This window comes from Podarcis filfolensis (genome assembly GCF_964270895.1).
Source record: "Podarcis filfolensis genome assembly, chromosome: 4".
NCBI lineage: Eukaryota > Metazoa > Chordata > Lepidosauria > Squamata > Lacertidae > Podarcis > Podarcis filfolensis.
Genome location: NC_139607.1, coordinates 60,857,129 through 60,879,250, shown reverse-complemented (window position 1 = coordinate 60,879,250; position 22,122 = coordinate 60,857,129). Strand labels below are relative to the sequence as shown.

The 22,122-nt window shown below is 40.5% G+C and overlaps 1 protein-coding gene across 4 annotated transcripts in view; it reads left to right on the top strand.

Moving 5' to 3' along the window:
- Positions 1-22,122, top strand: part of LOC310761612 (uncharacterized protein) — a 350,577-nt gene that overhangs the window by 4,960 nt on the left and 323,495 nt on the right. For 3 of the 4 annotated variants that reach the window (XM_083611789.1, XM_083611788.1, XM_083611790.1), the window contains exon 1: positions 16,597-16,696. In XM_083611789.1, coding sequence (XP_083467915.1) covers positions 16,670-16,696 — 27 coding nt within the window. In that variant the 5' untranslated portion in view covers positions 16,597-16,669. Of the gene's footprint in view, positions 1-16,591; positions 16,697-22,122 lie in introns of those variants that run through there. The other variant, XR_014547571.1, reaches the window with a different exon arrangement.

The window sequence follows — 22,122 nt, the reverse complement described above, 5'->3', positions numbered from 1 at the left end:
TGGACTGTAGCTTTGCATTGCATTGTGCACAACAGTTGCTGGGCAAGAAGGCAGAGCAGGTGAAAGCACAGAGGGAAGCGTGGAAACCACCATGCTGCTTTTTTGCATGTGCACACAGAGCAAGCAGCCACTCAGTTTGAATGGCTTTATTTCTCTCTCTCTCTCTTCCAACTGAGAACAACAAAACAAGGGAGAACAAACGTGACGTCTCCGTGAGCGATTTCACAGTGTGCCTCCCTGCCTGTTGGAAATAAATTCTTAAGAACAAAATGGTGGATGAGCTCAGCATGCCAAGAGAATGCCTCAACATATAAACAAGTCATAGAAACTGAAGATAAATCACAACAGCAGAATGATCATTCTCATGGCAAAGGGTTTGTAAAAGCTTCAGATCCTATGGGAATCGGTACGGGGGTTGAATGGGAACCCTGCACAAAGGCTCCATGTGCGATTATTTTATTTTTTTAAAGCCCTTAGACTGTTTTTTTTTTGGGGGGGGCACACCTCCAAGCACTGTCAATTTATTCAAACACCTTTCTTTGCCCAGAAAGAGCTTTAAAAACCTTGTGGGTGGTTTTGGTAGAAAAAGAACAGTTCTTTGCCTTTGCTTGTGTGAACTTGGAGATTCTGCTGGTGGCAAACCCAGGTCAATAGAGGTATTTAGAGAACTGAAAGCTAAATGGCATAACACTCTTAAAGTCAATCTAGTTTTTTTAAAAAATCAGTCCACATGGTACCAACAAAGAATGAGCCAAGAGTGAAGAGCCGCCTGCTTCCCTCCCCTGTGAACTAATACTTCATTGCAAACTTGCATTCTATCATGTTCAATCTATATTTCTAAGCAATGAGATATTTGTCCTAGCACTTTCTTTACAAGGAAACTCACCTTGACCTTAAGAAATTAAGAAACATGAAACAATTTATTTAGGGCTATGGAAGATCCCCCCACATTCCCCTTTTATGTGATTAAATGCCAATCTGCTTCAGGCAGGCTGGAGCTTGGAGCCGTTGCTTCAGCAATGATGTCACATCCACATCATATATTGAAAACACTCTTACATCACTTCAGCAGCCATGGAGAATCCTAGGAATTGTAGTTTAAAAAGGGTGTTGGGTGTTATAGGTGTGTGAGGAGAGGCATGGCTGTTAAAGTAGTACAAGAGTGCTTTAAATGTGTGGTGTGGGTGCGACCAAAGACAGGGAGTTTATAGAGGAGCAGAAAGTACCCCCCTTCCCAGCCTGGTTCTCAGCCAGTTCCTGATCTGAGTAGGGGCTTCCATGTATTTCCCCCTCCTCCTGAGTTGCCGTGTCTGCTGCTAGCCAAGCACTTTGGTAGTGGCCATGATGCTCCTCCTGGTGCACAATATCCTCTGCTCTTGTGGTTCTAGAGGGAAACAAACATGGCTGGGAACCAGCCAGGAATCCAGGAAGTTGGTTCAGTGGCCTCCGGTCATGGAGCAGTGATGTCCTTTGGGGTCTCACAGTGTAACAGTGGGGTCCTCCTCCTCCTCCTCCTCCAAGGAAACTTCAGGTTCCAGGTTTGGTCCAGCAAAACCCTGTCAAAGATTCACTCATAGACCAAGCATTCCCAAGGCTATCTGCAAAAGACATCCACCGGCCATTCCTATAAGCAGTGGAGGCTGGTACATTCGGGAAAATGGGGCACTGCCCCACCAACTTGAGTTAGCCCTTGGCCAGGTCCCGCCTGCCTGCCTTCTCACATACTATCTGTCCAAGGGATCATGCGGCCCGTCATCTTCCTCTTCCTGAGCATAGAAGGGAAGAGGGTGGGGACAAAACTAGAGTTAGCTGGCTCTGCCTATCATTGGGTCTGGCTCCACCTACTTGCTGGTCTCATTGCCTTCTGCCCTACCAGTCACAATGGGCAACCAGACACCACCACCTGGCAGCCTGAGCTTGGGACATGTGCCTGTGGTCCAAACTCTGCTTTCCAAAGATGGTGGGTTGCTCTTGCAGCCCGGGATTAGCAAACTGTCAGAGCTATGATTCTCTTGCCTGCAGAGAAAAGTGGAGCAAGCCCTGGAGAAACTCTCAGAGAGGGATTTCTGGGCTTGCCTCAGCTAGCTGTGTTTTCAGGCAAGGCAGTTTGTGCACTCTGACAGCTCTGTCAAGCCATGCAATGCTCCTTGCTTACAAACTAAGTGGCTAAGGTGAGTTAGGGAATACCTACTCCTCAGAAGGAGGTTTCTCCCATGCCTGCTTCAGCCAGCTGCATTTGCAGGCAAGGAGGATCACACATCCTGACAGCTCTCTGACAGCTCTTTGCCTGCAAGGCAAATGTAGCTGAGGCAAGTCAAGGATTGTGCACCCTGACAATTCTGTCAGGCTGGCGAATGACTAACTGCCCCCTCAATAGCCTCCCTCAATTACCCTATGTTTGTTTCTGGGCCCATGAGTGAGTGGGCAGAGGAAGACTTTAATTATTGATTTTCTCTCATTGTTTTATTTTCCAATTTATCTTCAGAAGAGCTATTTCATCATACTATTTAACTACTTAAAAAAATATTGTATCAATAATGAAAACCTCACTGGGAACAGAAACTGACATTCAGGCAATTCAGAGAACATATTCAAGGGGGCAATTACTAATCCCTCAGCTGGGATGAATAGGAAGCCATGCAGTGGGTGAAAGTTGCAAGCTTTAAATTAATCCTCATTTGAACTTTACAAGGGGTGTTTTGTTAAAGGGATTTCACTTTGAGCAAACATTGTAGAAGGATCTTAGCCATCCTTCCATTTCCCACTTCTAACAAAATTCTGTATGCTGAAAGAAAATTTCATATTAAAACTACTGTTATAGCCCCTGGGACACAATTTTCCCCCTGTTGATTATAGAGACTCACAGAACATGGGTGCTGCTAAAACACATTGATCTTGTTTGCACATCACTTTGGTCCCCTCCCCTGCTCCTGCTGCTGGTGGGAAGTAAGCCATGGTTTGGCTTAGTGTTTACATCTGAACCTGCACTCATGGTTCATATGTCTCCAAACATTCACAAGTGATAAAACAAAATTCATTGGTTGGTTTAACACTCATGGTTTGTTTGGGGAAAATAAATCACAAAGCTGGGTTCAGGAAGACCATGGCTTACTTCCTGACAGTGCAGCAAGGAGTGGAGAAGGAGCAAAACACCTATCAATACATAGCACATTCACATTAAACCATAGCTTAATTTAAATATGGTTTAAAGTGACATGTAAATAAGGCCACAGGGAGGTGGTTCTGCAGTTGTAACAAAACCATCAATTCCCGTGAGAGTTTTGGTTTGAAAAGGAAGAACTGGGTATAAAATGGGAAGCGGTAAGATCAGAGGAGTTACCTATCACACAGTATTTGCACAGAACTAAGATAACATGCCAGCAACAAAATTGTCTTTAAATAAACCACCAAGGTAACATTCATTGATTGATTCTCCAGTTCAAAGGAATTCTGATCCTGAGAGACCAGGAGTGTTAGATATAAATGGTGATGTTCGGGGCTTCAGAAGTGCTTGCTTCAGAGGAGGACAGCTTAATCAGATGAAACTGAATTGTGAGTCCTTGTCAAAAGACCTTTTGGCCCGATATGAAGCAGGATGGCATTTCGCATGCAATGCAGTGATTTGTAAAGCAGCTCCCTTGAGATCCAAGTAACAGGAGCTTTTAGCTGCCTTTCCTTTCTCAAAATCCTGCTCTTATGTGAAATCTTAGATCATAAAATATTGAAAAGGAAAAGTTGGGGGTGGAAATCTGATGCCTCTGGAGAATATTCATCTTGGAGCATCTCTGGTATTGGTCTTATTACCGTCTAGATACATGGCAAACTCTGGGGATGCATGATGCCACCGTTATACATTACCTAGCACTTGTTGAAACTTTATAAATGAAGAGAAGTCTAGAAGCATCAAAAGTCTAGAGCAGTAGTTCTCAAAAAAAAATTAGGAGGGTGAAGGGGTGCTGGAGGTTGAATACAAGAGAACTTTCACTAATACAAATTGAATACATATTTGTATCCCACCTCACATTGCAGCTTAATTTGGGAAGAGCTGTTGCTCCATTATTGTTATTAGTTCCTGTGTGTGGTTTTAATAGGGATGTCAGAAGTTTGCTATTTAATTCTTTTCTTAGTTTCAGAGGTGATTCGTTTTAAGCTTCAGTCCACAGTTACCCACAGGCAGCAGAAGGGTAAATACATCACATGCAGGGTTCCATATCTTGGGCAGGCATTATGTGCACAGAACAGGTTCCCCTCTGCATATGTCCCCCCCTTAACACTTGAATGACAAGGTTGGGGGTGCAATAGTGGAGGCAGGGCCAACAGGCACTGGCTGTTCTTCTGCCGTTGTTAAGCATGGGGGGGCACACCCTTGACTTTTGATGTTCAAGCAAGTTGCTTAGCTCTTCAACAGCACATCCTTCCTAGCAAAAAAATAATAATGCAAGTTTCTACATGGAAATCTACACTAATGAAAACTGCATCAGTCCTAAACCTGCAGAGTTTGAAAGGTCTGTGGCGTCTCCTGGGGTGTGCAGGCCTGTTATGCTGTGTTAATACTCCTGTCTCTCCCCCTTCCCCTACCATGCCTTCTTAGTTTTTAATATCTAATACTCCAAATAAAGCTTTCTTGGAGTTCTTGATGCCTCTTGTGTGAAGCTTAACACTCTTCTGCCTTAGTGCTGTCAAATTCCCAGTTTTGAGGATTTTCTCCAACTCTATGTAGGCTTCTAAATGTCATGGACTGTGACTCAAAGCAAGAAAATGCACAGGTCTAGTGTAGTGGTGTGCGCTTTGTTTGCAAATTATACTCGCACATCACTGAGCAGTTCTAAATGTTCCTTGCAAAGAACCCTGAGATTCAATGGATATGCAGTCTGTATAAATAATAGCTGAGCTGTACAAATAAACCAGTGTACACTCTTTCATGCAAACACTTGTTGTGTGTATAGACAGCTTATGCCTATGTTCAGTGAAATGGGTGAACAAGCCTAAGGTTATCCTGTCTCCAGACTCCTCTCTGCTGTAGTCCAACTGTAGTAAGGGGGAGGGGCAATTACAATGACGAGCAGTTATTTTACTTATTTATTTAAATGTTTCTTAACTGCCTTTTCTGGAGTAATATACAAATAGGGTTGCCCGGTCAGGGGCCAAACCTGAGACATAGGGTCAGTCCCTAGTGATGCCATGGAAGTAGGACCCAGTGATGTCATGGGAGGAGCCCCTGGTGACTTCACAGATGATGTCATTAGGCATGACACATTAAGCATTAACCACAGTCATGGACAGCACGTCATTCAAATGAAAAACTGGTCTAACAAATAAGCAAATATGTCACTGACTGAAAATTAATATATAAATGTTATCTAAAGCAGGTGTTCCCATGTTCCACTAAACTGAGAGGACCATTTCTTCCCACCTGCTTAGGGAACCTGGGCAAGAAAAATTTAATCGGGCTGACTTGTATCTAGCCAGAAGGGTTTAAAGGCCATCAGGCCAGGCACTTCTTGAGAAGACTGTTGTAGGAAGAGGGGAGCCTAGCATGGTGATTTTAGATGGAGATACTCGTAGTCAGGACGTCAAGGCACAGACTGATGTCCATGAAGTGATTTATTATGCCTATTCCAAATTGGACTATGTTATTTTCCTATGCCTTTGAGGCTGCCCCCACACCACCACAACGAAATGATCCAACTAGTCTCCACTCCAGGTAAATAATAAATACTTCCTGCAGTCCAGGTCCTCCAGTCTCCACTCCTCACCTCCTCAAACACTTTTGAAAAGAACAAAGGCTATCCAGGAGTTGCTGCGAGTGCTGGAGGCAGCCCCCTGTGCTGCTCTTCATGTGCTCTGCTTGCTTCTGCAGCCTGGCACCACACACCAGATGTGCATGCAAACTCATAACCCTACCCTTCTCTTGAGCCCAACCCACAGAGCTGTAGAGGCAGAGATTTATGAGGATAGGGGAGGAGGGGATAAGGGGGGGCAGACTACCTAGAGAATCTAGGTATAATTTGATGTCAGCTCCTGCTGGACTAATGCTTGCAAGCTATATGCACAGTCTCCTTAATAAATCAATAAAATTAAAGGCACGTTTGCCCACCTGGAGATTCAAATCCTCCACCTGCCACCTGGAGAGAACCAGGCAAACCTGGAGAATTCAGGTCAACCCTGGAGGTCTGGCAACTTTATATACAAGTCTGTGAATAAGCTACGAATCGTGGGCTCCCAATAGGCATCTGACTAGCTACTTTGAGAATAGGATACTGGACTAAATGGGCCACTGGCCTGATCCAGAGGGATCTCTTTACGTTCTTGGCCTTAAAAATCAACAAGCTTTTGAGCATAGCTCAGGAACTCTAAACTAGGAAAGTTGCTTCCCACAAATTCGAACTTTTGATTTAACAGCGTTTTGCATGTTACTGTGGACACTGTAGATATATTGTGGGTAGAGAACTGATTACACAATGCATTGTTTTGTTATGATTCTCTTTTAAAATTATTTACTGAAAGTAAGCTTAGAAGCATTTCCATGTTCAAAGAACACAAAAAGGAAGCCGTCAAAAAATCTGCTTTAGTGGTTCACCCTGTAAGCAGAACATAATTCATCCTCTAAAAACCCATGATCTAATTATTTAGTAAAATAATACCCAAGTGAAACCATTGTTCATTTTCTACACATGGTCAGTATGGCAAACAAGTTGGTTTAATTTGCTTTATAATTATAAGTCTGTTATAGGAGGGCACAGCAGGGAATGGAGGCTGAAAAGAACTCTTACATTTGTGGTTTTATTAAGCCTGGTTTTCTCCAGGGAACTCTTAGCCTGTCGGATTAAAATTGCAGAGACCTTTTACTGTAGCAGTTCTGACAGTTATCCCCTTAGTAAAGTTTGCTGTTGTGATAATTACATTTTACCATCCACTCTGGTTTACTAAATGAATAGCTTCTCTATTACTTTTAACCTTGACCAGTTTTTCGTGTGCTAATTATTTGTGGCAATAATGAAAGTTTCACAAATGCATTTGGGCTTAGGTTTCTCCTCTCTTAATAGTGAGGCGTTTTCCTTCCCCTTTAATCATTTATTTGGGTGAATGAGTTTCAAATGTAGCTTTTGTAATTTTTCCATATATATATATATATATATATATATATATAATTTTTTGAAGACTTAGCTACAGCCATGTATTTAGCCACTGGGTGTTTTTTAAGGCACTTAAAAGAAGTAATAGCTCCTGACTTTAAAATCTGGTAATGAACAGTCTAAGACGTCAAGATCCTTAATGTCCATGCACTAACCTGTGGCAAGTTATTTATGGGAGATGATCAGTTTGTACATGATGTTCCCTTGGGTTTTCTAGTTGGTCCTAATGAAATTATACATGACTGCTAACATACAATAGATTGATTGCATTTGACACATTAAACTATTCAACAGAGGCCTTGAGAATTACAAATTCATCAGGCTTCTGAGAAGCAACTGGAACAAGAAGTAGCCATCAACTCGTTATTTTTACATGTATTAACAAACCTGGAACAAGCCCAGGAAAAGTGGATTTTGTACAAAAAGGTGATTGTGATCTCATGGGAAACTTAAGCTTCGCTTTGTTGGCATTAAGAGAACCAGGAGCAGAGCAGGACAGGGTATAATTAGGGTGGCTAGATGTGGTTTACCCCAAAAGAAGAAATGCATTGCGGCGGGCAGGAGGAGGGAGGCAGAGCACAAATATCTTAATTTGCATATTCTAATTTATATGTATAAATGCATATTTTGTAATAAAATAGAAATCATAGTGGAGAGGAGTGTGACCAGATGGCCTGTTTGCCTGCTCAGTTGGCTATGCATATGCTAACTCTGGCCTGCTGTGACAAGTTTCCAGGCACATTGGGGATAAAACCACTTCCCCCTATGCCACCATTACCACAGAACCAAGGTGATATGCCCAACTAAAATATTGTCTAATCTTGTGGGATCAGTTGCTGGCACCTGAGATTACATTATTTTGGCATTGATCTTGGTGTATCTGCTACTGATATGGTATTACTCTGCCTTTGTGCGGTGATAAGCATATTTGTTTCAGAGTAAATTCATAAAACTCAGTGGGACTTATTTCTAAGAAAACATCTCAAGCGCTCCAAGTGTTTCAATTTTCCAAGGGTAATCCCAAATTATGAAAGCCATCCTGGCTGTGCAGAGCATCATAATATAAAACAGCAGTCCTTGTTAGAGTTGATTATACAACAACAAGGGCTGATTTGGGTAGGGGTATAGACTCATCTAAAATTAACCATAAGGACCCAAGTATCTTTAGAAGCAAACAATACTAGTGGTTATTGGGTTGTTTCTTTTCCACCTTTCATCTTTGCAAATGCATGGTGCTCATAGGGTCTTGCTGCAACACACTGAGTTGGGTCTCTCATGGTTAATATGGCAAAAGGCAGAGAGAGACAGAGATAGAAAACGTAATGTGAAAGTGTTTTAATCTGCCCCTAATGGAGTTCATGGTGATTTTCTTTCTATTTGCTCTAGTTGTTTTTCCCCTCCCTAATCACCTCCAGGCGGCTAAAATTGAGTCTACTAATTGTTTCTACTTTTTAAAAGTTTAGATTCACAGCTTGACATTGAAGTTCATACTCTTAGAGTTTAGATTCACTTTTTCAATTTAGGGAACATGGCCTAATTCAGGAATGTGTGCTGCAAAGTGATTGTATGTGTTCACCAAATGCAAGTTAAGGCTAATGTTTAAGCATAGCATATCAGCTAACATGGAGCTAACGTGTTAAGCCACAGAGATTCATCAGAAGTACTTGTGAAAGGGAGAAACCATCGGTTTTAGAGCATAGTAAAATATATACTTGTCACTCCCGTTAGCTGTGTGAGGTCCATACATCTTTCTCAGTGTGGCACTTCTGCTCTTGAGATCTTGTATATTTCCACTATTCAAAGCACAATATAGTCAAGAGACTGTCTGGGGAGAGTTCTAGAAAAAGCAACAAGACGATTATTATTAAGCTTTTCCTCAGTCTCCATTTCAGCTGTTAACAGTGCATTCCTAACCCCATCTAGTGAGCAGTGAGGAATTGTGGTTGAGCAACCACAACATCTGAAGCTCTGTAATTTTTTTTTTTATAAAAATAATAAATAGCTGCACTGTGTCCAGGCTGGCACAGCTGCGGAACCTGAAGGTTGGGCCCCTCTGAGAAGTGTGGGACTTTGGATCCAACAGACATGGCTAGAATCTATATACAGGAACAAGTGTCCAGTAGATCCGGATCCACTGATGCAGTTTCCTCACCCCAAATGTCTCACTTTGGGGGTTTCTGCAGGCTACCACTGTGGAAAAACTACTGGCTGCAGCAAGGGGTCTCTGCAGTGCTGGATCATCCCTGCCCCCCAAAACACCCACCCACCCACACCTAAAGGGTTACCTCCAACAGATCCTCATCCCCTCCAGAAACATAAATCAGGAGGTTAAGACTGCATTGCAATTCTATTGCCTTATACACCCCTGCACGCGTTCCCTCCTTTCTTTTTGCTATTTGCAGGAGAAAAATTCATCCCACCACCTGCCACACAAATTACCATAGAATTGTTAGCCACGGCAAGAAGGAAAATGATTGTGTTAAAAACTGTCTGTATTTTCTGCATTGTTTTAAGCAGGTATTGTCCGTGGAACAGAGCTATTTAAGTGCCTGTCTTTTTATTTGTCTGACAGTGTTGTTAAGACGACGCAGTTTATTCCAATATGTTTTCTTTTGTTTGTTCATTTGCTTTTTAAAAAACAAAACAAAACAAAAATCACTCTAAACAATCATAAAATGGTTTTGCTGAAAAACTGAGCAACCCCACCTCCCTGAATTTTTCTTAAACATGATCTGTGGCTCCAGGATTCTTTGGTTAATCTAAACATGGGTGGAATAAAGGAAGGTACAATCACTTTTAAACCTCCACAGAAGGTAGGCAGTTTAGCAGAATGAATGCAGAAACACGTCATAGCAATTTAGCAGGCTGTTCCTTCTGCTGTTGGAGTCTAGACCAAAGACAGTAGGAAGCTAAATTCTTATAGCTGGAATGCAGTAGGAAAGCTGTCCTGTGAAATATTTGTATTCTTCCAACACTCTTCAGTGAAAGATTTCTAAGACATTTATTTGACTGTTGGTTTATTTGTTTTGGCTGTATTCACCTCTTTTCTATCTTATTTTGTAAAACAGAGCATTTTTGTTGTTGCCAGGTATCTGATGAACTCATACTCAAACTCGTCTATGACAGGAAACTCACCGTGGTTCTCAGATCTGTCAGGGTACTCGGTGCCCCCAAACAAAACACAGTGTGAGGGAGTTTTGATTCCAAACTTCTCTGGTTTCGGATTTTTGTAACTTCAAAGCAGCTGCACAGGGCTGCAGACTACATTACAGATCAACCACGCAGCAAACCGAACACTCAACTTCATGAGGTATTCTTATGTCATCCTTCCAATTACAATCTCCACCTTATGTCCGCCCATAACTAGCTTACCAGAAGATGTTTGATACTCCTTCTCCTCTCATGCAAACCAAAACCACTTATTTTCATGAAAAAGACCATCACTGCAGCAATGGTGGAGAAACCCCTGCTCCAAAGCTTTCTTGACCATGTTACACATTGTTTTAGAGTTTACTTTTTGACCACATGCAAGTTGCGATTTTCCAGGCTTCTAAGATATGTACTCGGAGAAACTCCCCACGCAAGTCTTCCAACTTGAGACCCAGTTTATGGGGGGAGATGAGAACAGTGATTGGATGGAATGAACAAGCTATTCCCCAAACCTCCCTTGCATGTTTACTTCACACTTGATGTGAATTCCTCAAGAGGGCTATTGCCACCTTTGGGAACAACCCATAAGAGATTGTGAAATAGCATAGCTATTAGACTGTGGTCTAGTGATTCAGCTGCTATTTGTTGTTTTAAATTATTTCCTGTTTTGTTTTCTTCTTTTAATGCTTCTGGTATATAGATGTTTTAAATATATTCTTTTCTGACCTAGTTTCACCAGATGTAATATATTCTGTGATCTGATGTTTTATAGCTATCTTTTTATTAGCTGTCTTTGTTAGCTTGTTAATAGAAAGCTGCCATCAAAATGCATGTTATTAGCAGCACCAGTAGTAGTGGTAGTACTGAAACTTGTCATGGTTAATCATCTACACACACACACACACACACACGACTCCTGGTGCTGATTTGAGGCGAAAGTATTTAAATTAACTACAAATAAAAGTAAGAGGTATTGGATAAATACAATATTGGATTGCACAATATATACTCCTTTTTTGAGAGACACAGCCAATACCAGATTGTTACAGGTTTAGACGGAAGGAAGGAAGTCTGTGCCAGTAAAATACACCTGTTTCACAACTATCTAGAAGAAATGACTGAGTCACCAAATGCTGTCTTTTCTCAGAGCCATATTACACTAACATTGTTCACTAACATATCTGAGAAATCCTATTTGTGAAATAATGATACATTTACTAGTAGTGAATAGTTTGTGCAGACGGCCTCTGCGTGCAAGTTAGGTAGTTTTCTGCATAGCAGTTCAGACTTTCATTTTTAGCTCTTGTGAAGGACATTTCCAAATGTGATTAGTGAATTGTTGAACCCAAATGGATTCTCCTGTAGAGACAGTCACCAGAGGAAGTGATTTACAATGGTCTTCATCTGATAACCATTTCATCCTCTTGTCCAGGATTGGGAAACCTCCAGCTCATGGGCCAAATTATCCCCACCAGGCTGGCCAATTTGCCCTGTGTGATTATTTTTGGCAAGCCATATGTCACTCACCTAAAATCATGACAGCAGGTGTAGGACAGGTAAGGCCAGAGCTGCCAAGAAATAAGTCACAAATGCTAAGGGACAATCAGGAGTGCAAGAGTACCTTTCCAATTGCCCCTTAGCAATAGGACTTGGTTTATGAAGTTTAAATTTGGTGCCAAATGCAAGTCAACTGGTTTGAGCAGGATCAGATTCACTCAGGAACTCTGATAGGAAGCTCCCAAGTGGTTTCAATTCTTGCTGAAAGCAGCAGGACTTGCATTTGGTACTGAATTTAAACAGTGCTGAATGCAAACCCCACTGCCAAGGAACAATCAGGATCAACAGCTGAGAGTAGGTTCCTGATTTTAATATGTTTTAATTCAGCTCCAAATGGGGCTGAATTGGGGTTCAAATCCGATCAGGTGATTTGCCGATCAAGTAGACCCACGCATCTATCAAAAGTGGCCTCCATAGAGGGTAGCTGCTTTTCTATCTGGCCTGCCAGGCATAAAATGGTTCCCCAGCTCTGCTCTATTCCTAGGAGAAATTGATTATTTTTAAGGATGACATGAGATTTCATCTGAGTCTGGCTCAGATTTGAACCTCAGGAATTTAGAAGAGCCAGCTCCCAACTGGACACTGCCTTTCAACCCTACTTTGCTTTCCATTAATCAGGAGTCATTCATTTAAAATATTTTACTGCTCTTATGTTGAAAATGAGGATAGCATTAAGAATTTTTCAAACGCCTTGAATTTTACCTATATATTCTATGAGTTTTCATGAGAATTCTTTTTTATTGAAATAAGCTGTGCATTTCTTGCTTTAATTACTAAAACTTACTTTCAGTTTGTACTCATTTTCTGAGGAGATCTTAAAAAGCAGCTTCTTCAAGAAGCCAGGCTTAAGGGAGTAGGAAAACCCTACTATCTAAAAATGCATTCTGCTGTGCTTCACCTGCTGTTTAAATTTCATAGAACACTGTACTCTGATATTAACCTTGAGCCTCAAACTGCAGTTGGTCTTCCTAAGGGTAGACACTTTCCTATTATGTCCTGAATCCATCTCACACAGTTACTCAAAATGGGCTTCTGTTGTAGACTATTCATGTGGAAATTTATCCAGAAAAATACAAGAAGGTGGTTTCATTTCCTCTTCCATAGCTGATTCCTTATCAGGAATATAACCTCTAGGTTGGCTTACTCTAAGGCATTTTATGTGGGCTGCCCTTGAAAATGGTCAACTAATATAAAGTCCAGCTGCCAGGATTCTGGCTGGTTTACCTGCATTAAGCCATTTTACATTGGTTCTAAAGAAATTGCAGTGGTTCTCTGTTCACAACTGAACCAGTTCAAGGTGCTTGCCTTTAAAGTCCTGAAGCCCTAAGCTGTAGGCGTGTCTTCTCCTATACCAGCCCATGGGCGTAACCAGGATTTTTTTTGGGGGGGCAAGCTTTTGTTAGGGGGCAGAACCTCATAGTTGTATTGATTTTTATTGAATTAGGGGGGGCAACTGCCCCCTGCTCCCCTGGCTATGCTCATGTACCAGCCTGCCCTTAAATCAAGGTTGTCAGTAGATGGTGTTCTCTGTGTCTCACTTTTAAGAGAAATACATTATGTATGTAGATAAATGAGGCTCTGAATGAAAGCTAAAAATAACAAAAGATGAATGTAGATCATCATAAAAATAACTCAACTAATAGGCAATGACAAAATAAATTTATCAAGAAAAGGAGTTTATCTCTTATTGGAATAATAAAGTGTAAGATTTGGCAAATCCATCTTTTTTTGTTGGGGGAAGGTTAATGTTATAAAATGTTATAAACTTATCAATGTTTCATTTGAATAGTTAAATCAGATTTTTCACTGATGTAATTATTTAATTATTAATATTCTACTTACCATTCTATTTTAGAAATATTGTTGTACTAAAGAAAATTTTCTTTATATTATCTGTATGTAATCTTTAGATACACACGTTTGCAGGATCACCTTAAAGCACTGAGGATTAATTCTGACCTCACATTTTGAATCCACTGGATAGCTTTTGCTCTATGAGAATCAATCAGGCAATTTACTCGATAAATCTACTGTAGCAGTATTAACTCATGACTCATGAGCTAATATTTGAAGTTGCATGGATATCTTATTTTGACATAGTATTTTCACATTACATATACCCTATGGAAGCAAAATGTTACATCAGAGCTTGTTGTGAGTTTGATTTCACTGAGGTAAAAAGGTCTTTATATTATATAGGTTATACTATATATATATATATATATATATATATATATATATATATATACTCTTAGCACTAGCAACTTTCATTTCACTGACTATACAGTAAAAAATAATAATAATTTTTATACCAGTCAAGCCTCCAGCATATGTCAGCAGTGGATCAAATATTAAAGCAAATTTTAATAAGTGAGAATCAAAGAAGGATTTAAAAAGCTCAGGGGATTTAGAGATGAGAGTTCAGTTCAGGGAATTCCACAGCTCAGGGGCATAACAGGTGAATGCTCTGTTGCCCATGGATGAGAGACCTGACAAGGGGGTTGATGAATTTGAGATTTATTATTAGAAAGTAAGAACTGAGGGCATATATAAATGGAGACCAATTCTGATAGGTGTGAAAGGGAAGTTTCAGATAGGTAATGAAAAACTCAGAGCAAAATTTAAAAGTCAATGCGTTGACTGATAGGAAGCCAGTGTAAATCTGCCATGGCCAGAGTAATGTGATTGAATTTATTGCCATGAGTAAAGGCATGGGCTGCACCATGCTGAACAATGGGGTCATTTATGAATATTACTCTATAAAGTGCCTGCCGATCAGTGTAATCTGGAAGCAATAAAGATATGCATTAGGGGAGGGCAAGTAACATAAATAGTAGCAACGTTGCCTCCTTAACATCGGGGAAATCTGAAAACACGTCACCTGAAGTGACTGCTTTTGGGGAAAAAAGCTTTTAAGAAGTTAACAGTAAATGAATTTGGAAAGCAAAGCAGAATGCCGAGTTGAAAGTTTCCAAGCGTTTGTCAGATCTACACAGCTGCCACCAGATGGGAGAACAGAGGGGAGAGCAAACGGGTGGGAAGCAGATGAAAAAGGGGAGGGGGGATTTGGGGATTTGAGTTCAGCATCGAGGGCTCTTGTGTATCCGTTACAGATGATGCCTTATAGCTGTTTGCTGGGTCAGGTCTCTCCCCACCTCCTTTGCCATGTCTTTTTTTTTTCTTCCACAGTCTCTTTAAAAGTTTGACAGCTCATAGATGGCAAAAAAAGATCAACTCCCAGTATGTCAAGATCCTAAGCTAAGTATGTGCTTACAGGACAAAAACTGAGCACAGCTGGGAACTGATCTGCATTTTTCTATCTGTGTGTGAGGAAAATATTAATGCAGGGCAAGAGTGACTTGGTGCTCATCCTCACAATGATTCGTCTTAAACTTGTTATTAGGTAAACCACTTAGACATTTTTATTATACTGTTATGACTTTGTGGGTGCCAGACCTTTTAACCCAGGGGTCAGCAGACTTTTTCAGCAGGGGGCCGGTCCACTGTCCGTCAGACCTTGTGGGGGGCCGGACTATATATTTTTTTTTGGGGGGGGAATCAGTGAATTCCTATGCCCCACAATTAACCCAGAGATGCATTTTAAATTAAAGGACACATTCTACACATGTAAAAACACACTGATTCCTGGACCATCCATGGGCCAGATTTAGAAGGCGATTGGGCTGGATCTGGCCCCCAGGCCTTAGTTTACCTACCCATGTTTTAACCTTTGAATCAAGCAAGTGTTATAAGAAGCTAGCCTGGCTTATATTTTGATGAGGTAATCGCCTGGGGCAATGACTCATTAAGAGAACAAAATGAAAGGGGATGGACTATTGAGAGAACCAAGGAAAGAGGCCCTGTGCTGGGTTTGGTCCCTACTCTAGCTCTCAAATAGTTAGCAAGACAAAGCAGGAGTTTGAGGAGAGAGTTTTGCTGTTGTGTGAGCTGAAAGCAGGTGCAAAAAGCTGCAGACTGGAAAGGCAGAGAGAAAAGCCATGGCTGATTTCTGCTTGAATCCAAGGCTGTGGCTATGGGAGAAATGATACCCTCTTGGGGTGTTAAGGCTGTGAACCCCTCCATTATAATCTCAGGTTGCATATATGTGTAAATAAACCATATATCCTAAAGACACCACAGTCTCATTTTCAAAAGGAACTCCGGGTAAGCTCCTGGAACCCTTGGAACCATGAAATTGTACACACTTTTTATAAATACATGCAAAGAGGTCTAGGAATGTCTGTAAAATACAGTTGAAGTGGTTAATACATCACTGAAAACACAAGAGGCCACTCTGAAATTAATTCCTAGATAGCACTGGAGATATGGCAAAGAATGTTTCACCATAATGTTGGAGGCGCTGTGGAGAAAAAGGATTTTTGCTTCATATGTGGTGGAGCTGCTCTTTTGCACAAATGTTCTGGGATGAGGTGTTCTCAGAGTTAACTTGCATTCCCAATTAGCCATTCCACCTGGGCCCAGCTGATAGCAGTCTTTTCAACTGAGAGTAATCAAGGGTTCAAACAAAAGGATTTGGTTGCAGTATTATTGCCCATGGCTCACTTAGAATTAACTAGTCATTGGGAAAGTAACTTAGCTTCCATAAAACTTCATGATAAACAAATATGGCAGTGATGATGGATATTTATTAATATCCATCACTGTGTAGCCTTTAAGAAACAACAGCCCAGAGCGCAGAGAGGTTCAGAAGGTAACACAGATGTCTGTGCTGCGCTCTTACCAACCAGAAGAGGGAAACCAAAAGAGCTGGCACCAGGAACATGAAAGAAAAGAATGACAGAAGTTCTGTGGCCTTGATGTGACCCATGGGCTGCCTGTTGAAAACCATAAAGGTAAGACGTTTCAATGAAGAAAACAAAATTTCATGTTACAATTCTGTATGAGTACAGATGGTAGCTTGCAGAATGCATTCTGAATTTTCCTTGACTCATCGAATGACTTTTATGACATGCGGCCTTTTTCCAATGACAATATGTGACCTCAAGATGCAATTTGCCTGATTAGGGACACCAAAACCTTGCATCAATGGAAAGTGACTGATCATGGTTTTATATTCTATAATGTTAGGCATTCCCCTGGAATTTTGTCTGGTTTCCTGCATGCTTCGTTGTTTCTTTTATTCCCTAGACACATAGTATTTTGTTGCATCACTTGACTTTCCCTTGTCAAGAACCAGAATATTGTTTGCTGAATAATCCCTCTGCTAGTATGTTGACTTCCATGTCTCTGACTTAATGATAGTACTTGATGAGTGGATGATTTGCCCAGTGGTGTTCATTGTTCATGCAAGTGTGAGAACTACACTCATGTAGGCCTTGTGATCTGAGTCACTAAGGAGTCTGTGAAGAATTGTGCTTTAAGACCATATATTTTCTACCTCCAATCAGCTGCTTGGGCTGTTTTCTTTTTCGCTTACAAGGGTTGAGATATGGAAGGGTACTGGATATGTGGAGAACATTTCTAACTGTGGTATTTATCATCCATCCCTACACTTTAATGTATTTATGACATTATGAGAAGACATATATTCAGTGGATTTGTGTGTATCACTCTCTGAATAGCTTGTTAGTTCAACTTCAGTACTTTTATACAAACAAAGATCCTACAACATCAAGTGGACATGTCCAGGGCTCTTTTTCAGCCAGAACTCTCTGGAACTCAGTTCCGGCACCTATCAGGTGGGCGCCATTTGCATTCTAAGAGAATGAGGGAGGTGTTCATGGTGAGTTCCGGCACCTCTTTTTATTAAAGAAAAATACAAAAATAAGGCATGCCTATTTTTGTATTAAACCAGAACTTCTTATTCCAGTGATTTCCAAACTTTTTGCCTCATGGAGAACTTGAAAATTGGAACCACTGCCAGTTTGGGGCCTGATCTAAGTTGGGTTGTAAGACCAGCACTACCACCATACAAATATATGGCAAAAAATTAAGAATAAAACCGTCATCAAATCCATATTTGGGTCGAAAGTAGGTCCCAGGTCTGAAAAGATTGAGAACCACCAGCCTATATAGTATGTCTTATCATTTTGGGGGGATTCTGCAATAAATATGGGAAGCTTTCACTTGATTCTACTGTTTATCCAGAATGATTTTGCAGAGTTACAGCCTAGCACTACTGAATCATTGCTGTCAGCAGGATTGTGAGTATAATTTGTAAGTATATAATTTCTTCTTGTACAATCCCCCCCTTTTTTTTTTGCATCTGCAAGGACTGCAGAAATCTCATTCGTTTGTGTAGCTTGTGGGAGTGGATTCCCTTTTGGGTAATTTTTATTACCTTGTGCACATCATTCATATTAATTAAGTCATCAGGGTACAAAGTGATGCAGCTGGGATATTTATTTAAGCTTCACTCTGGATGGCATTTTTGAAGGTGGTGATCATATGGGACATCTTCTTGGCCTGGTGTATGAATTAGTTGCCATATTCCAGATGTTAGTATAATTCTGTAATCAAGCAAAGGCTGGGCATGCCAATGAGGTGAGACACCAAGCTCACAAGAGGAAAAGGCAGCATGAATTCTTGGTTCTATAGCTGATATACTGGTTGCAGACTGTTGCTGCCATCTTGAGGAGAGTCTTTGCAGCATCAGGCTTCAAATGACTAGGTTGATTGATTATCTTAAGAGATATGGGGTTAGAGAAGGGATAGCATGGAACAGTAACAGTGACAGATAAACAAATGGGCAAACCCTCTCCAAATTTCACTTAGACTGATAAAATCTTCAGTAAGAGCTCCAACAAATCAGATTTCCAGAAAACAAAGATGGATGTGACTTCACAGGATAATAATGTGTTCAACAAATTTCACTTTTTCTTCTTGTTTGCAATTTCAGTTTTACTTGTTATATTTATTCACTAGTCTGATTTGACCTTTGCTTCCATATAACTTGAATTGAATTTACATCTATATATCTAATATACCTAGAGATTCTCCATTATAATATACCTTAAGTAGAGGTAATACAAAGCATCTTATACTGTACTATTTAAAAAGAAAACAAACAAGGACTGCTACATATAGATCACATAAGCCACCCCAATTGCAGTCTGACTAGCACATATGAGATTGCCTGGATAGTACATTTACCTATTAAATATTTTCACTCACTTGATGACTTAGAATTGCATTTCAACTCCCTAGTTGTAAAAAAAACCCCACAGTTGAGTAATTGGTTGGTATGAAAAACAAAACTAGAAACTAATAGTAATGGGATTTAGGGGAGGGCCATCTCATTGGGGAGAGTATCTTCTCTGCATGCAGAAAGTCCCAAATTCAATGTCCAGCATATGCAGGATGGACACTAGTCCAAAAACACTGAGAATTTCTGCCAGTTAGTGTACAATATTGAACTGTATGGAGCAATGCTATAAGTCAGCTTCCTAGGTTCCTATTCCTTCCCTAGGTTGATATTTCTGCCCTTTGCCAATGTCACAAGAATGGCCAAAAGTTTTGGGGCAGTTCACTCCATATCCCATAATCTTTCCAGTAGGTTATCTTCAACGTCAGTCATATCAGAGTGGACTCTTTGGAAACAATGGTCAAATTCATTGATTTCAGTGGGTTTGCTCTGAGTATGACAGAGCTGGAAATCACCCAAGGAAACCTAATTTGTTATCAACATGATCTTATCTATTCCTTCCAAAAGAAGTCCATGCCTTGACTAACTCTAGAGAGGCACCAGCTCTAGACAGGGAATGCTTATAATTAAACTGGGTCTAAAGTGATCCTTCCCTCAATTATGTCTAAACTGCAAAGTCAACAAAGCACTCCTTTCCCTTAAAGGTAAAGGACCCCTGACATTTAAGTCCAATCGCAAACGACTCTGGGGTTGCTGCGCTCATCTCGCTTTACTGGCCGAGGGAGCCAACGTTTGTCCGCAGACAGTTTTTTCAGGTCATGTGGCCAGCATAACTAAGCTGCTTCTAGTGAAACCAGAGCAGTGCACGGAAACGCCTTTTACCTTCCCGCCATTTACCTTCCCGCCGGAGCGGTACCTATTTATCTACTTGCATTTTGATGTGCTTTCGAACTGCTAGGTTGGCAGGAGCTGGGACCAAGCAACGGGAGCTCACCCCATCGCGGGGATTCGAACCACTGACCTTCCGATCGGCAAGCTCTAGGCTCAGTGGTTTAGACCACAGCGCCACCCACGCCCCGCCCTTTCCCTTAGAATGCCTAAAAAAATTACAATGTGCAGAATGAAATCCAAGCTTCTAAAGCTCTGCTATATCATTTTTGTAAGGGACTTGTAAGATACACTACTGTATCTTACACCAGCTACTGATTACAAAGAGGGAGAAGGGGAGGGGCAAAGCAGTGGGGAACCTGGCATTGTGCAATCCTGTGCTCCTGACACTGCTTCTGCACAGTGCCATGCTCCCCTCTGCTTCCCTCTCTCCTTAACTCACAGCAACAAGCAGCATTGGGAAGCCAGGAGTCCAATGCCACCCTGCACATACTCCCTTGATGGTCATGCATAACTATTTAGGTAGGAGTTCCAAGGTATGTTTATGATCAAATGGAATGCTGTTCAACCCAGACAAATTTTGTTTAAGAATGGATGCAAGCCAATATTCTCACGCATAGAAATTTTGAAGACGGGTTATTCGTCCGCCCCCCCAAAAAAAACTTCCATTAAAACAGGTAAATAATTAAGTAGCATTTTAAATGTAGACTTTATCTTTTTGTGGGCAAAGTTTCAGTATGTATTCTGGACTTTAAATGTGGAAACAGTAATAAAAACTGTGTTTGTATGTGTGGGTTGGGAACTAAGGACTCAGTTAGACTGGTGAAGAAAAAGCGTTTTATATGCAATATAACCCGGTGACACCAGATGGCACTGTGGAGTTCCATTTTTGCCCACACGATTTCTCATTATAAAGGTTACAATGCATTTTTCTGAAATGCTTCTTTGATGTGTCTAGATCCAGCCTAAAATTATATATATTGTTTCTGAATTAAGAAGGGAGGGCAGTTGTGTAAAATTTATAACATTTTTGAAATATTCACTATGCATCTCTGCAAATGATGAGACTATTGAGCAAAGGACTGATGGGCTTTCCATTTTACTCATCAGGGATTTCTTATGTCCCACCTTATTTCCTGCCACCTCTTCAAACTTGAGGTTCTAGCTTTCCAAAGACTCCTTAGTGTTCTAAAAGGCTCGTTATTCTCACCTTTATCTACTAATAAGCAACTGGTGTTGGTTATATTATGGGTCTACTTACAAGGGGAAACGCAGCTGCCTCAGTGCCTCTACTGTCTGATTCTGAGGCCATCAAAGTTCAATTCCAATTACTGCTCTGTGATTTTGGTATGAGCCCTCTCTTTAAATAAGCCTTAGTTTTCTCAAGGCATAACCCTTTCCACATTGATTATAAGGCTTCTGTTACAATAAATTTCAAACATATCATATCCATGAGAATAGTGGAAACGTTATTCAAAAAGCCTATGGTTTGAAGAATAAAAACAGCAAATTCATCCTTTCAAATGTCATTTTAACTTGACTTCATTATATGCTAGTTTGGGCATGTGATATGGAAAGTTCCAAAGGTTTGATTGCAGCAGCAATTTTTTTTTAGGTTTACATGATCTATTCTTAAAAACAGTCATAACAACAAATAATAATCACAATAATAATAGAAAGCTTTAAAAGACTGAATATATATAAAATATATTCCACATATAAAATATATTCCACAATGGAATACAAGGCTCATATATGTAATAAACATACCAAATATTTATGAATGTTGAGAAATAAACTCAAATTTAATGGGAATGTGTCGACCACGAGATTGTTTGGTCATATAAATCATAAACTGTGCCCAAGCGGAAGCAAAGTCAGAGGATTCCGCATCATCCCTGATATTTTATGAATCAGTTTTTTTTAGAAACAGTATGAACATGACTTTTTAAAACCATAGATCCCTAGAATAACAATACTTATCCTTCCACCCTTGAGAGATCTCTAGACAAGCGGCAACCAATATATATAGAATTAATTGTGAGAAGTAAAGTCAGCAATGGTATCATCAAAAATGGATGAGACATAGCTTAGTGTCCAAAGTGACCTGTTTGGCAGCAATAAAACCAATCTCCATTACAACCTGCTTCCAAAACTTATGTAATTACATCCCCACTACATACGCTAATATGTCCCTCATACCTTACAATTCTGCCAGCATAAGGGGGAACCAGATCTAAGAATATGAGTTAGTAGGACTGGGGTTAAGAACCAGTGGTTGATATC